Source organism: Pleurodeles waltl, chromosome 4_1 (assembly GCF_031143425.1).
Source record: "Pleurodeles waltl isolate 20211129_DDA chromosome 4_1, aPleWal1.hap1.20221129, whole genome shotgun sequence".
Classification (NCBI taxonomy): domain Eukaryota; kingdom Metazoa; phylum Chordata; class Amphibia; order Caudata; family Salamandridae; genus Pleurodeles; species Pleurodeles waltl.
The window spans coordinates 181,017,539-181,032,922 of record NC_090442.1 but is presented as its reverse complement, the minus strand read 5'-3'; the positions used below and the strand labels follow the sequence as shown (position 1 = coordinate 181,032,922).

The following is a 15,384-nucleotide window of genomic DNA, read 5'->3' as shown; positions in this document are numbered from 1 at the left end:
GAACGGACCCCATTCCGCTTCTGCCCAAAATGTCATAACAAGTATCCATATACAGATCAGCATCTGGTCTGTAACTTGTGTCTGTCTCCAGAGCACAAGGAGGATACCTGTGAAGCCTGTCGAGCGTTTCGGTCGAGAAAGACATTAAGAGACCGAAGAGCAAGAAGACTGCAGATGGCGTCGGCGCCGACAGGACAAGGGCGTTTCGAGGAGGAAGAAGAAAGCTTCTCCATCCATGAATCGGACTCGGACGAGCTCGATCCCGAAGAAACGCCGAAAACCGTGAGTAAGACGTCGAAACATAAAACTCACGAGAAGACAACAAAAGCCCAGGGGACGCCACCGCCAACAGGCCATGGCTTAACCCGAAAAATAGGTGACCGATCATCGGCACCGAAAAAGGGCATGCATGTGGCGAAGTCATCCGACTCCGGTCGAGATACCGCCACACAGCAATCTCGAGCCCGAGACAGCGGCTCCGAACAGATTCGGCACCGAGACAGTGGCACCGAAATGGTTCGGCACCGAGAAACCACGACGCCGAAAATAAAGAAGGTTGCCTCGGAGCCCAAAAAGGCAACCGAAAAGATTTAGATTCCGAAACATCCAGCCTCGGAACCGAAAACAGGTTCCTACACAGAGGAACAGGGATTGTCCTCCCAGATGCAAGGACATAAGTTCGGAGAGGAACTTCAATCTGTTGAGCCAGACTACACTCAAAGAAGGCTCCACATTCAAAAAGACACAGGGAAGATAAGCACTCTTCCCCCAATTAAGATGAAAAGAAGACTTGCCTTTCAAGAAAAGGACAAGCAGCCACAGGCAAAGGTGGCAAAACAAACAACTCCACCACCATCTCCACCACCATCTATGCACACATCACCGGTAGCCACTCCACCACTGATGCAATCCCCGATTCATACTGCAATGAGTCAAGATGATCCTGATGCATGGGACCTTTATGATGCTCCTGTATCAGATAACAGCCCAGACTGTTACCCTACAAGACCGTCGCCACCTGAAGACAGTACATCCTACACGCAGGTGGTCTCAAGGGCAGCTGCGTTTCATAACGTCACCTTGCATTCAGAACCAATTGAGGATCACTTTTTATTTAATACACTCTCCTCCACTCATAGCCAATACCAAAGCTTACCTATGCTCCCGGGAATGCTAAAACATTCAAAACAAATATTTCAGGATCCTGTTAAAGGCAGAGCCATAACTCCAAGGGTGGAAAAAAAGTACAAGCCACCACCAACAGACCCTGTTTATATTACGCAGCAATTAACACCAGATTCTGTGGTTGTTGGGGCAGCTCGCAAGAGAGCAAACTCTCATACCCCGGGAGATGCACCACCTCCAGACAAGGAGAGTTGCAGATTCGATGCTGCGGGTAAAAGAGTTGCAGCACAAGCAGCAAACCAATGGCGTATTGCCAATTCACAAGCACTTTTGGCAAGATACGATAGAGCTCATTGGGACGAAATGCAGCATTTCATAGAACACTTACCCAAAGAGTTCCAAAAAAGGGCACAACAAGTGGTAGAAGAAGGACAAAGTATCTCCAATAATCAAATACGGTCATCAATGGACGCAGCAGATACAGCTGCAAGGACAGTAAATACTGCAATAACAATAAGGAGACACGCATGGTTGCGTACGTCAGGATTCAAGCCGGAAATACAACAAGCCGTGCTGAATATGCCCTTTAATGAACAGCAGTTGTTTGGGCCGGAAGTCGACACTGCTATTGAAAAACTCAAAAAAGATACTGATACCGCAAAAGCCATGGGCGCACTCTACTCCCCACAAAGCAGAGGCACATTTCTCAAAACGCCATTTAGGGGAGGGTTTCGAGGTCAACCTACAGAGGCCACAACCTCACAAGCAAGGCCCGCTTTTCAAAGCCAATACCAGCGGGGAAGTTTTCGGGGGCAATATAGAGGGGCACAATTCCAAAAAAATAGAGGGAAGTTCCAAAGCCCCAAAACCCCTCAAAACAAACAGTGACTTCCAAGTCAGACATCCCCAACACATAACACCTGTGGGGGGGAGACTAAGACAATTTTACAAACATTGGGAGGAGATAACAACAGACACTTGCGTACTGGCAATTATCCAGCATGGTTATTGCATAGAATTTCTCAAATTCCCTCCAAACGTACCACCGAAAACACACAATATGTCAAAACAACATATAGATCTTCTAGGACTAGAAGTTCAGGCATTACTACTAAAAGAAGCAATAGAATTAGTACCAAAACACCAGAAAGGAACAGGAGTTTACTCTCTGTACTTTCTCATACCCAAAAAAGACAAGACTCTGAGACCTATATTAGATCTCCGAACATTAAATACCTACATCAAATCAGATCACTTTCACATGGTGACATTACAAGACGTAATCCCACTACTCAAACAACAAGACTACATGACAACACTAGACCTAAAGGATGCATATTTCCATATACCGATACATCCTTCACACAGAAAGTACTTAAGGTTTGTATTCCAAGGGATACATTACCAATTCAAGGTGTTGCCATTCGGAATAACAACTGCGCCAAGAGTTTTTACAAAGTGCCTAGCAGTCGTAGCTACACATATCAGAAGGCAGCAAATACATGTGTTCCCGTACCTAGACGATTGGTTAATCAAAACCAACACGCTACAAAGGTGTTCACAACACACAGAGTATGTCATAGAAACCCTCCACAAACTAGGTTTCACAATCAACTACGCAGTCACACCTTCTGCCGTGTCAAACACAGCAATACTTAGGGGCGACAATCAACACAGCAAAAGGAATTGCCACTCCAAGTCCACAAAGAATTCAGGCATTTCACAATGTAATACAGGCCATGTATCCAAATCAAAAAATACAAGTCAAAATGGTGATGAAACTCTTAGGCATGATGTCCTCATGCATAGCCATTGTCCCAAACGCAAGGTTGCACATGCGGCCCTTACAACAGTGCCTAGCATCACAGTGGTCACAGGCACAGGGTCAAATTCTAGATCTGGTGTTGGTAGACTGCCAAACATACATGTCCCTTCATTGGTGGAATTCCATAAATCTAAACAAAGGACGGCCATTTCAAGACCCTGTGCCTCAGAGCATATTTACAACAGATGCATCAATGATTGGCTGGGGAGCTCACCTCAACAATCACAACATCCAAGGACAATGGGATGCCCAACACAAACAGCTACACATAAATCACTTAGAGTTGTTAGCTGTCTTCCTAGCACTCAAAGCTTTTCAGCGTCTTCTTACTCAGAAGAATGTCCTGATCAAAACAGACAACATGACCACCATGTGTTACCTAAACAAGCAGGGAGGGACACATTCGTCCCAAATCTCCCTCCTAGCTCATAAAATTTGGAAATGGGCAATACACAACCAAATTCACCTAGTAGCACAATACATTCCAGGGATACACAACCAATTGGCACATGTTCTCAGCAGAAGTCATCAACAAACATACGAGTGGGAGGTTCACCCTCAAGTACTTAAAAAATATTTTCAACAATGGGGAACACCAAGCATAGATCTGTTCGCCACAAGCGAAAACGCAAAATGCCAAAACCCCGCAACCAGACACCCACATCCCCTATCCAAGGGCAATGCTCTATGGATCAATTGGTCAGGGATATTTGCTTACGCTTTTCCCCCTCTCCCACTCATTCCATTTGTAGTCCACAAATTGCGTCAAAACACACTCAATATGATTCTCATAGCACCAACGTGGGCACGACAACCGTGGTTCACAACATTGTTAGACCTGTCAGTAGTACCACACTTCAAGCTCCCAAACAGACCAGACCTGTTGAAACAAAACAAAGGGCAGATCAGGCACCCAAATCCCAACACACTCAATCTGGCGATTTGGCTCCTGAGGTCATAGAATTTGGGTATTTACAACTACCATCAGCATGTATGGACGTGATTAAGCAAGCAAGAAAACCTACTACTAGACAGTGCTATGCTAACAAATGGAAAAGATTTGTATATTACTGTCAATCTAAACAGATTGCTCCTCTTACAGCATCTATACAAGACATTGTATGCTATTTACTTCATTTACAAAAATCAAATTTAGCATTCTCTTCCATTAAAATACATCTTACTGCAATTTCAGCATAGTTACTAAATATACAGCACAGCTCTTTATTTAGAGTTCCTGTTATCAAAGCCTTCATGGAAGGCTTAAAACGCATCATTCCACCTAGAACACCTCCAGTTCCTTCTTGGAATTTAAACATAGTGCTTATGAGACTTATGGGCCCACCATTTGAACCTATGCACTCATGTTAAATGCAATTCTTAACATGGAAGGTTGCCTTCCTAGTCGCAATTACATCATTGTGAAGAGTCCCTGAAATTCAAGCTTTCACTATTGAAGAACCGTTCATACAAGTACACAGGCATAAAGTTGTACTACGAACTAACCCCAAATTTCTTCCTAAAGTAGTATCACCTTTTCATTTAAATCAAACGGTGGAACTGCCAGTCTCCTTCCCACAGCCAGATTCTGTGGCAGAAAGAGCCCTGCATACATTAGACATAAAAAGAGCACTAATGTACTATATAGATAGAACAAAACCATTCAGAAAAACTAAACAGCTGTTTGTAGCTTTTCAAAAACCTCATACAGATCACCCCATTTCAAAACAAGGATCAGCAAGATGGATTGTAAGATGTATCCAAACATGCTGCGTTAAAGCCAAAAGACAACTCTTAGTTACTCCTAAAGCACATTCCACAAGGAAAAAAGGTGCTACAATGGCTTTTTTTTAGGAAATATACCAATGGCTGAAATATGTAGAGCAGCCACTTGGTCAACACCACGTACATTCACTAAACACTATTGCGTAGATGTTTTAGCAACACAGCAAGCCACAGTAGGTCAAGCTCTACTCAGAACATTGTTTCAAACAACTTCAACTCCTACAGGCTAACCACCGCTTTAATGGGAGGACTAACTGCTTTGTAGTCTATGCACAGCATGTGTATCTGCAGCTACACATGCCATTGAACCGAAAATGTCACTTACCCAGTGTCCATCTGTTCGTGGCATGTTCCGCTGCAGATTCACATGCACCCTCCCACCTCCCCGGTAGCCTGTGGTCATTTAAGTTAACAGCATTTGTACATATGTGTGTGTATATATATATATATAAATATATATATATAACATTCCATTAGCATGGACATCTCTTTTCTTTATAATCTATCACTCCTATCTTACCCTCTGCGGGAAAACAATCTAACATGGAGTCGATGCCCAGGCGAAATGGAACCGAAGAGGAGGAGTCACTCGATGCTGTGACTCAAACACTTCTTCGAAGAAAAACAACTTGTAACACTCTGAGCCCAGCACTGGATGGCAGAAGTATATGCACAGCATGTGAATCTGCAGCGGAACATGCCACGAACAGATGTACACTGGGCAAGTGACATTTTCCATATATACATATAAAATATATTTATTCCTGCACAGGACGACTGTAATGCCTGCATATATGCTGATGGAGGCATTTGACATAAGTTGAATGTTTTTTTCCTTGTCTTAGTCTGTGGTTTTGTTTGGGGCAGAAGATAAAAGGAGAAATCCTTTTTTTCTTAGGTAGGTTTATTGGCAAACACATTATCATAATATATTTTTGATGTTATCTACTGCTGCATATCAGCAAAATAGTGACGAAAACATATTGAGTACAGACATTAGATCTCCTAGTTTTTGGGACATAAATGTTGAACTTTGAGTGTAAGGATAGACCCTTGTGGCATATGAATGGTGTCAGAGAAGATTTCAGTTTTAGTACGTTGGGAGTAATCTAGAAGGATTTTGAACATTCAAGAGTTTTACCTTCAATTATCATTCTATTTTTGAGTGTGCCAGTATCAAAGACCAGTGCAAACTTTGGTGGCATCAAAACTTCTCTGTACATAATCAGTCATTGATAGGGAGGCAATTTGTGTCTCAGGATGGAATCTGCATGGTGTAGTCCAAACAAGTTCTAGTTCTTGATGTGCTCCTTCCACTCTGAATCTCTTTTCACTGGCTTTGGCCAAAATTGAAGACGTGGTATGGACTGGTAGTTTTCAACCATCTTTGGTAGAGTCACCGTCAAATCCCCCTAAAGGATTACTATTTATTACATTTTGGGGTATTTTACCAGTCTACACAAGATTAAGAAACTCCATTCTGTTGCTGGTCAAAGAAGCCTTTTAAGCCTTGACATAGAGGGTTATTTGCAAAAAACGTGTTGGTTGTCAACAGAAGACTGATTTATGTCATTTGAAGTTATCGCTTGATGACAGTTGATTCATTTGTTTTTTTATTTTATTTTTTTTGGGGGGGGGAAAGGAGAGCAAAAGATTTGATTGAAGCATGTACAACTAAAGAACATATATCATTTAAATTAACTGTTTTGCAGACCATAAGACATCAATAACCCCTTTACAAGAATAGATTGTTTCGTGAATCAATTGGGCTGTGTTTTTGCTTAATAATAATATTGTTCAATTTTGTGTAAACTCTGTGGGTTGTGCTGTTGGAGACAGAGCCCTTGAGTGCCACATGTGCAAATCTAGTACTCCTTTACAAAATGTCCCAGTGGAAATCGTTCCTGACTTCTTATTAACTATGAATGCATATGTCAAACTCTTCCTTGCCATCCCACAGCTGTGAACATGGTGCAGGAAGCCCCCAAAGACTCTCGGAACCTACTCATCATTGTTGGCGTGGTGGTGCCAGTATGCCTTGTGATGATCATCCTCGTCATATTGTACTGGAAGGTTTGTCGGTCCAACAAGCTAGAGTTCCAGCCAGACACTATGAGCAACATTCAGCAGAGGCAAAAGGTAAGCTCATCATGGCAAACCAGGGGGCCTGTATGTTCTTGAGATTAGGGCTTTTCTACAGAACAGCAACCAGATATACTGCAAAAGTTGTAAATCTGCAGTAAACAAGTCAGTAAATAATGATGTTCTGCCGATTCTGCTTAGTAGTAATTTTTTTGTGATAAGTGCACCCATTTGCCTTAAGGAGTTAAACAACACTGAAGAATATAGAGGTCTATCTCTAATACTTACTACCAGCAGCTCTGGCGTCTATTTCTGTTGTGCCTGGGGCTTGCATGATTGTTGGTTGCATCCTTAATGGTGTGTTTAATCTGTGCCGTTCAGCTGATTACTAATGCACAGACAGCAGCAGCCATAGGTCCTAGGCCAGCTGTCTGGAGAGCAGTCATATAGTATTTTGTCAGCTACAACATTGTGTTCTCACTATTCAGCTTGTAGCAGCAGCTCATACTCTATTTGTAATAGACAGTCATTTTAAGTTAGTCATTCATGGGTTATGAGCATTGTGTTGGTCAGTATTATTAGGGTGACATTACGATATGGTCAGTATTTGACAGCATTGGAATAGTCCCAATTTTATGTGGGTGACATTAGTATATTCAAACTCCAGCATGGGATTCGGGTTTGAGACAGTCTGTTAAATCTCTGACTGAACTGCTGATGTGTAAAAATGTGTTCTTAGAGACTCTTGGAGCCCAAGGGTATTGGTGAATCTAAACCTGTTACCAAGTGTTAGTGATTCAGTCCTGAATGACAATCTTAATTCAGCGGTCTAACACAGAGCCCAAGGTTACACCACTGTCTTAATTTGTCATTTTTCCTTTCATAAATTCGTAACACTATTGTTATTTGAGGACTATCACACATTGTTTGAGGTCTCCTTTCCTTCAGTACTTTAGAAGAAGTTTTTAAAAACGTTTTTATTGTTTAATTACTGCACCTATATCCTTTAATTCCTCCAAACTTAATCATTTAACCCATGCAAACTAAAACCATGTAGTTTTAAACACACTGCAGTTTGAAGATTTTTTTTTTCAAGGTGTTAGTTCTTTTGTTTTACCCATCGTTTTATTGATCTTTTAATTCAAATATTTGTTTTTACTATTCAACTCATTAAGACTACATCACATATCTGAAATATGAGAGATGTATGTCTATCGAGAAAACCCTATTGTAATAGAGACAGAAGTAAATAATATAGAGGTAAACACTCTATGGTCACCTCGTTTTACCTTTTTTTATGGAAAGTCTGCCTTTAATTATAATAGCAGATAAGACGTTGAACTCACAGAGAGTGGGTTCAGTCTGCTCTAAGGAAAAACACGTGTGGGCTTCATGTTTTCGGGTCAGACTAAAATGATAGACGTCAGAGGAATATTGAGTTTATAGCAGCAGAGGCAGGGAGGCAAGGGCACACGGTGAGAGTGGACGGGTTCTACAGTCCGAAGAATTAGTGTAGGTGGAGGGCAAGGAGTACAGCCAGAGAAGTGACACAAGTTTATTAAGAACACTTTCAGCGACTGAGTCACTTATTGCAATTCCACATTGTTTATTGTAACTTATGTATTGAAATACTGTAAGGATATCTAGTTGAATTGTCCCTTTAATGCTCAATTAATGCAAGCTGACGTGTACTTTGTAAACTTGAAAAAACAATAAATAAAAAAAACACTGAACTGTAGGAGCCCATCACACAGAAAGAGAAAAATAGATCACTTGCAAATACAGAAGCAATAAGCAGGAGAAAATGTGCGGTGCATAATCATAATACAAGAAGGGAGAGGAAAGTGACCGAACTGGGTATAACTGCTCAGTATATATTCACACCTGTGATGTATTTTTGAGTTGCTAAAACATAGTGTATTATTTTAAGAAATGAGACAACAAAGGTTTTGACGTCCGATTACTTCTGTCCAACTCAGTACTTCTGCACAGCCTGTGGGAGAGATTCCATTACAACACCCAGTGGGAAGATTATCATTCTTCTGACCCCAGTCCAGACCACACGTTCCTTTTAGTTCTTTTAGGTTACAACAAACCACGCCATATCCAGCTTTGTCCATAGCCAGGTCAGTAGCAAATTACACAGTGCTTTCATTGATTGATAAAATGAAGCATTTGGAGCATTCACAATGACGACAATGCTTTTGTTTTGTATCATGTCAGATGATCTCCTGACCTACCATCTCTGTTGTACAACTTGCATTCCTCCAGGTGCAGTCAGACCCCTACAGTTCTTGGAATAAAAGACAGAAGTAGTCTCATTTGGTGTACACCTGTCATGACCTGATAATGCAGGCTTCCTGGACGACTGTGTTATTGGTAGTTTCAATGCTTTGCACTTGTAGCAAACAGGCAGTAATGGACACTTGCAACTGCAGGCCTAGGCAGGCACAAATATGCATCTGTATTTATTGTGTTATCCACTTAAAATCTTAACACAGCGGGGCAAACCATGTCCCTTACAATAGAGTAAGAGTAGCCGAAGTATAGACCATAGAAATTATCAGTCCATACTTTCAAGATGATATGTCCATGTCTGGTTATCTTGTGACCGTGCCCATTCCCCAGATCTTTACTGAAGAATCCCTCAGCCAGGAGAAAAGATCACCATTGCCCACACTCCGTCCCTGGCAAGAGATAGCCCCTCTGTGACATTACTCTGCGTCATTCTGGACAGTCTGCCTAGGGGGGTTTCGACCCCCCCCCCATCTGAGCTTTGATGTGCCAACCCCTATTCTTGAAACAGTTCCCTCGTGACTTGTCTAGCAAACTAGGTAACAAGTCGGCCCATACCATACAATCGTCCTCCACTTTTTCAAGAGTTCTTGCACCCCTCATTCTCCGCTCCTCCACCACCACCCATTCCTCCATTTCCCTCAGCTACTCGTAGCAGTTTGCCTTTATGCCAGTAGATGGCCCAATTATACAACCTGCCTATGCATCGTGCCATCCTTATGGGTGGGGACGAGCCCCAATAAACGCAGCTTGATTGAGGGATTCAGTTAGATCCTCAAGGCTTCCTGCAATTTGGCCACTACTGCTTCCCAATATGGCAGTACCTCGGGGCAATTCCAGGCCATATGCAGAAGTTTGCTTGGTTTAGTTTCCATCTTAACATCTCATCTGGTCTAAGAAGGTAAATGTGGGTCAATCTTGCAGGTTTGAGATATGTGCAATAAAGTATCTGGAAATGTTCCAGTTTAAATCTGGCATTACTGGATGCCTCTCTCACCTGTGCACATGCCTGTCCTCATTCCCTGTCCAACAGTGGTTCCTCCCATTGTTAACACACTTTTAATACGAGTTGAGGGCCTGTTTTGATGCTGCATAAATGCTGGAGACAGTTCTCACCAAGGATTTCCTCTCCAGTAACACTGCTGCTGTCTGTAATGATGTTGAGGCTTTGGGAAACCCATCCATATTTCACTGACTGTCTTGGTCAATTTAGCAAACTATAAAAATTGCCCCGCTCCCACTCCAGAGGTCTCCTGCACCTTCTGAAATGTTATGCAGATGTCTCCCGGAAATAGATCTCCCAGCGTGGTACACCCTCTATCCATTGCCAAACGTGCATTTCATGACCAATACGTATAAACGGGTGAAGTCGCCATAGGGATAGGTACCATTTCTGATAACATAGGCACTTGTCATGATATATAGGGACAATTAGGCATTTAACATGCTCCCGCCATGAGGCAGTCTGGTGGATTCTTCTCTTACTCCACTCCCACCAACAGTCTTTTCTCCCTGTTATCCTCCAGCAAACACCATTCCACTGCATGTTGGAGCTGCGTTAACTTGTTGTATAGTTCCCAAATCTGGGAGTGCCAATTCCCCGTCCTCTTTATTTAGGTTGAGCATTGTTAGCCAAAGCAGGAGTACTAGTAGGCTGTCCATTTTTTTAGAGGTAGTATGGGGAATTGGACATAGGGAGTCCTGCAGTGCATGTAAACAGTACGGGAGAAACACCATCTTTTTGGCCGCTACCCTACCTATTGCAGACAAGGTCATCGTATTCCAAAATTGTACTTTGAGACAATCCAGTACTTTAAATTATAAGCAAACTGTGGCTGGGCTGTGTGTACTAACTGAATGCCTAAATAGCAGAACTTATCCATCTCCCAGCGAATCCCGACCTGCAGGAACGAGCCCCTCCATCGGGACAGCTGATAGCCACGCCAGTAGAAACAGTAGCAATTTACTCTGGTTAACATAGACTCCTGGGGCCTCCCCAAAGGTCTGCAGTTTTCTTTGTAGCTTTGAGATGGAGCATTGTGGTTGCTTTAAATAAAGGAGAATATCAATATCAGCATATAATGACAGCACATGCGTGGTTCAGCAAAGTATGTGACATGTGTGAGCCGATATGGAAGCCACCCATGGCCACTGACATCAGTTACTTTCTTTCCGCACTAACGGATGCGGATCCAGAGCCCTTGGGTCAGAACTCAGTTCCAAGACCTGCAGTGTTTGTGCCTTGATGCACCCCTTTGCCATTCTAGACCGGGAAGCAAAGCTTTGTGGCGAGGCACTGCAAGACGCCACATCAGGGTCAGCCAAGGTAGGTCAAGATGCTCAACCTGGCCAGGTCTTGTCTGTTCTCGACCCTGGAGACTGAATGGGAGCGCTGGACCTGCCTGATACTTATTTCCACATGCCAGTCCTACAAGCCTACCGGCGATATCTGTGGTTAACTGTAAACCTCAAGTATTTTCAAGTTTTTTTGTGCTCTCTTTTAGCCTTACCAGAATGCCTGGTGTGCTTACGAAAGTGATGGTGGTAACAGCACATCTTTGAAGGTCAGTGGTTCCAGTGTTGCCCTACCTCGATAACTGGTTGTTGAAGGTGGGCTCACCCCAGGCAATTGTCAACAACTTAGGGACTATGGTGAACCTCCAAACATCCTTGGAGTTTACTATCAATATTCTAAAGTCACACCGACTCCTTCGCAGACGCTCCCCTTCATTGGTGCCATTCATTGATGCCATTCTGGGCATGGTGTAGGTTTGCGCATGTCCCACGGAGTGGAGGGTACAGCACATTTAGATTATGATCCTGATATTTCAACTTCCTTCTTGGTTCTTAGTGATAGGGACTGAGGTTGCTGGGAGTGATGGCCTCCTGTATCCTGCTGGTCAAGCACTCCAGACAACATATGCAGGCTCTGCATTGGGAGCTGAAATCTCGGTGAGCTCAGCATGGGGTGAGGATCTTTCTGATCTGGTCCATCCCAGGGATTCTTAAGTCACCAGCCCCTCCCTCCCCGCAACTGTTCGAAAGCCAGTGAGAGTTCTTGGTAGAATGTCAGGTGTATACATCAGGGTGCCCAGCGAATACATCAAGGCCCTGCAGTATTAAATGAGGGTGCCTGGCGAATAACTCAAGGCCCTTCAGTAGCAGTCCTTGCCTGTGTGGAGAAGGCTATTGAAATACACATGCAGTGAGGACTATGGAAGAAACCTTTTTTGCACCTTTTAGCCCAATGAAATCGATATCTCTACCAGGTTAAGCCCCCAGCTGGCCATTGGATTTGTATTACTAGGTACTAGTGCTCAACGGTAGTAGTGCTCAAGGTTTGGTGCCCTAGGCTCTCCTGCAGCTATAGGCAATAGAAGCTTAGGCTGAGCAGCTATGCAGCTGCTTTTATTCCAGGGCAAGTCAAGAGCAGGCAGAACGTCCTTTGTGGGAAAGAACAGGCAGGCTGGGGAAATAATAACGCACTCTAGGAAGCATCACCATTTTTTACAAAGCAATCATAGCCTGTACCGTGAGAGAGTGAGCTCCAAAAGGTGATGTGGGGATGAAGGGAGGCCACTGCTCTCATGAGGTTGCCTCCTAATAGATCCTTGGGGTAATGTTGATGCTCAAGGTCAGAAATGTGCTGGCTTCCCTCTTTAAGCAATGGGAGTTCCCGACCACTGTTTTCGGGGGGCAGTTTGGGTGCAGAGGGAATATGCATGTTTTCGCCCAATTCACTCCCAGATCTGATTCTGCCGTGAATGCTGTCAGGTCTTCCAGTATTGAATCTACATTATTCCGTATATCCTCCACATGGTTTAGGACATCATCTGCATAGAGTGAAACGGCATGCCTTTAGCCCCGGAGTGACAGCCTGTCTGGTGCAATCTGGCGCACTGTGTTCTGCCATGTAAGGTCTTTCTACTCGCTGCTGCCAAGGGTACGTGTGCCAAGAAACTGACCATTGACACGAGTGCAGTGCACAACTACCACGATCAGTGGCATTTGCCACTCCATATTTTTGTTTTACAAGTAAAGATGAAAGAACATTTTTACAAACATTGCTCCAAGTAAGAGGGCATTAGGCAGGTTTGTTCCATGTAATAGGGCATTAGGCAGGTTGTGAGCTAGCGGCACACCCAGAGGGCATGACCTGTGAAGTAAAACCTACACCCACATTAGAGAAAACAGAAATCAAGACGTTGAACCATTACAAAACTTTACTGAATCTGAATGCTGCAGGGGGCCGTGTACATCAAACAGAGCAAGTTATACAATTACATAACATTTACAGTTTGACGCACGTACTAATGATAAATGTCATTATGCCCCTTCCAAGAGGCAGGTTGTGAGAAATGTTCATAACCAAGCCACACGTAGGAGGAACTGCATCAGAGTTTAGACAAGTCAGGTGCTGACACTAGATGTGTGACATGTTTCTTCTCTTGCCGGTCCCTGCCATTATTCCATTGCTGATAAACTTGATCTGAGTCAATTTTCCCATTTGAGAGGTAGGCCTTTGTCCTCATCAGCATATCTAGGTGACTGTTATCTACTCTGTTTCCTAATTTAGACTTGATTGAGTTCATGAGCCTGAATCCTTGTTCGCAGTCTGCATCTGAAGACTGAAAAGTTGCACAGACATCAACAAGCTGAGATACAATATTATACTGCGCATCATTCCAGAGTGAAATTCAGCATGTCTTGAAAGGTCCTAAACAACGTGCCTTTTAAATGTTCTGCCACCTAATAATCTTTGTATTGCTGAATTACATCAACAGGTGTCGCAATCACCCAGGACCAAGACTGTATACTTATCAAAAAGTCTTTGTACAGTCTCAGTCCCAAAATCAAACTGTGATTGTGTTGCGACTGCAAGGAAATCAAAATAGGTCTAGGCCTTCAATTTATCTTTTGGGGACCTTCTTTCCATGTGCTCACAAAAAAGTTAATGAAATATAACATCGACTCACATCATAGTCTCAGTCTTCTCTGTACAAAACCATCATATCTCTTACTGTGTTCCTCCAAAAGACAGTGTTGCCCAAGTACTCTTCCTTGATTTGGCCAGTCTTTGCTGTTGTATACTGTACAGCTTCAACAGTGGTCAAAGAGCTTTTATGAAACAACTTGCACAAAGATTCAAGTTCACCAAAAATGTCATTCGATGCTGAAAGGGAAATATGGTAGTTTGAGTCAGTTAGTAGCAATATTTAGCAATTGGGTCATTCTCCTCAACTTTGTCATGCTTAAAGTATTTGAGAGAAATGTGTTAATTACACCAGAACACACCAACAGAAGAAATGCCTTGAAATTCACCACACTTCATTCTGTGGCCGAAAGGAGACCACTTCACATTCAGTGACCAAAGCAATTTCATCCAGCTTGGACTTCCTTACAGGAGACCAGGAGAACACAGTGTAGACAGTACTCAGTAATATCTCCATTTCCCTGATCATCAGCATTTAAGGCATTATCAGTTCCCAGATCTTCACTGTGCACAGCATAGTGCTGCTCAACTAGAAGGGGGATGGATTGTTTAAGGCAGGTAGCAACACCATTGTTCTTTCCCAGCATCACTGATGCACCATCTGATGTAAACATGACCATTTTCCTAAGGTCCAGTTTACTGGCAGTGTAGAAGTCTTTTACGACTATAGTGAGAGCCTCCGCATTACATGTACTCAGTTACTATTCCCCCAAACACTGTTTTGTCCTCTGTTGATGTTGCAGATCGAGCATTTTTGTAACTGAAATATCTGTGGTCTTGTGAATTATCAATGTGTGATACTAAGCACTGTGCTATGACGTCAGACTGTATCACTCTGTTGGTGGCCTCCAAAAACTGAGGGATAGTTCTTGCTCCTCCATCTCTCTGGCATCGTCACATACAATGCAAGGTGTCCATGGAAGTCTTGAACGACAACACTGAAGTTTTCATCTTGACCGCTAGCAACACATTGTTGATGAGAATCTTTATCTCTTCAGGCACAGATCTTTGCCGTTCAACCACTTCTAGTCTGTTTTCACTGGTGGTTTCTGTCAGCATGGTGTGTGCTCCAAAAGCCAGCACAACAGCAGCACTGTTGTCTCTTATGGTCATCAAAGCAAATTCATAAACTTTGCTAGTTAGATGCCGTTTCAAGTAGTCCAGCTTCCAGCCATCACTTCATTTCTTCCCAATAGAAAAGTCCCCTGCAATATTTGCTTTGGCACATACTTTGCTAATCAGGCCTACATCTGTGTTGTATTGAAATAGCTCTCCCAGT

The 15,384-nt window shown here is 43.1% G+C and overlaps 1 protein-coding gene across 2 annotated transcripts in view; it reads left to right on the top strand.

Moving 5' to 3' along the window:
- KIAA1549 (KIAA1549 ortholog) overlaps positions 1-15,384 on the top strand; it is a 664,130-nt gene that overhangs the window by 399,356 nt on the left and 249,390 nt on the right. For both annotated transcript variants that reach the window (XM_069227988.1, XM_069227989.1), the window contains exon 11: positions 6,696-6,874. In XM_069227988.1, coding sequence (XP_069084089.1) covers positions 6,696-6,874 — 179 coding nt within the window. The remainder of the gene's footprint in view (positions 1-6,695; positions 6,875-15,384) is intronic.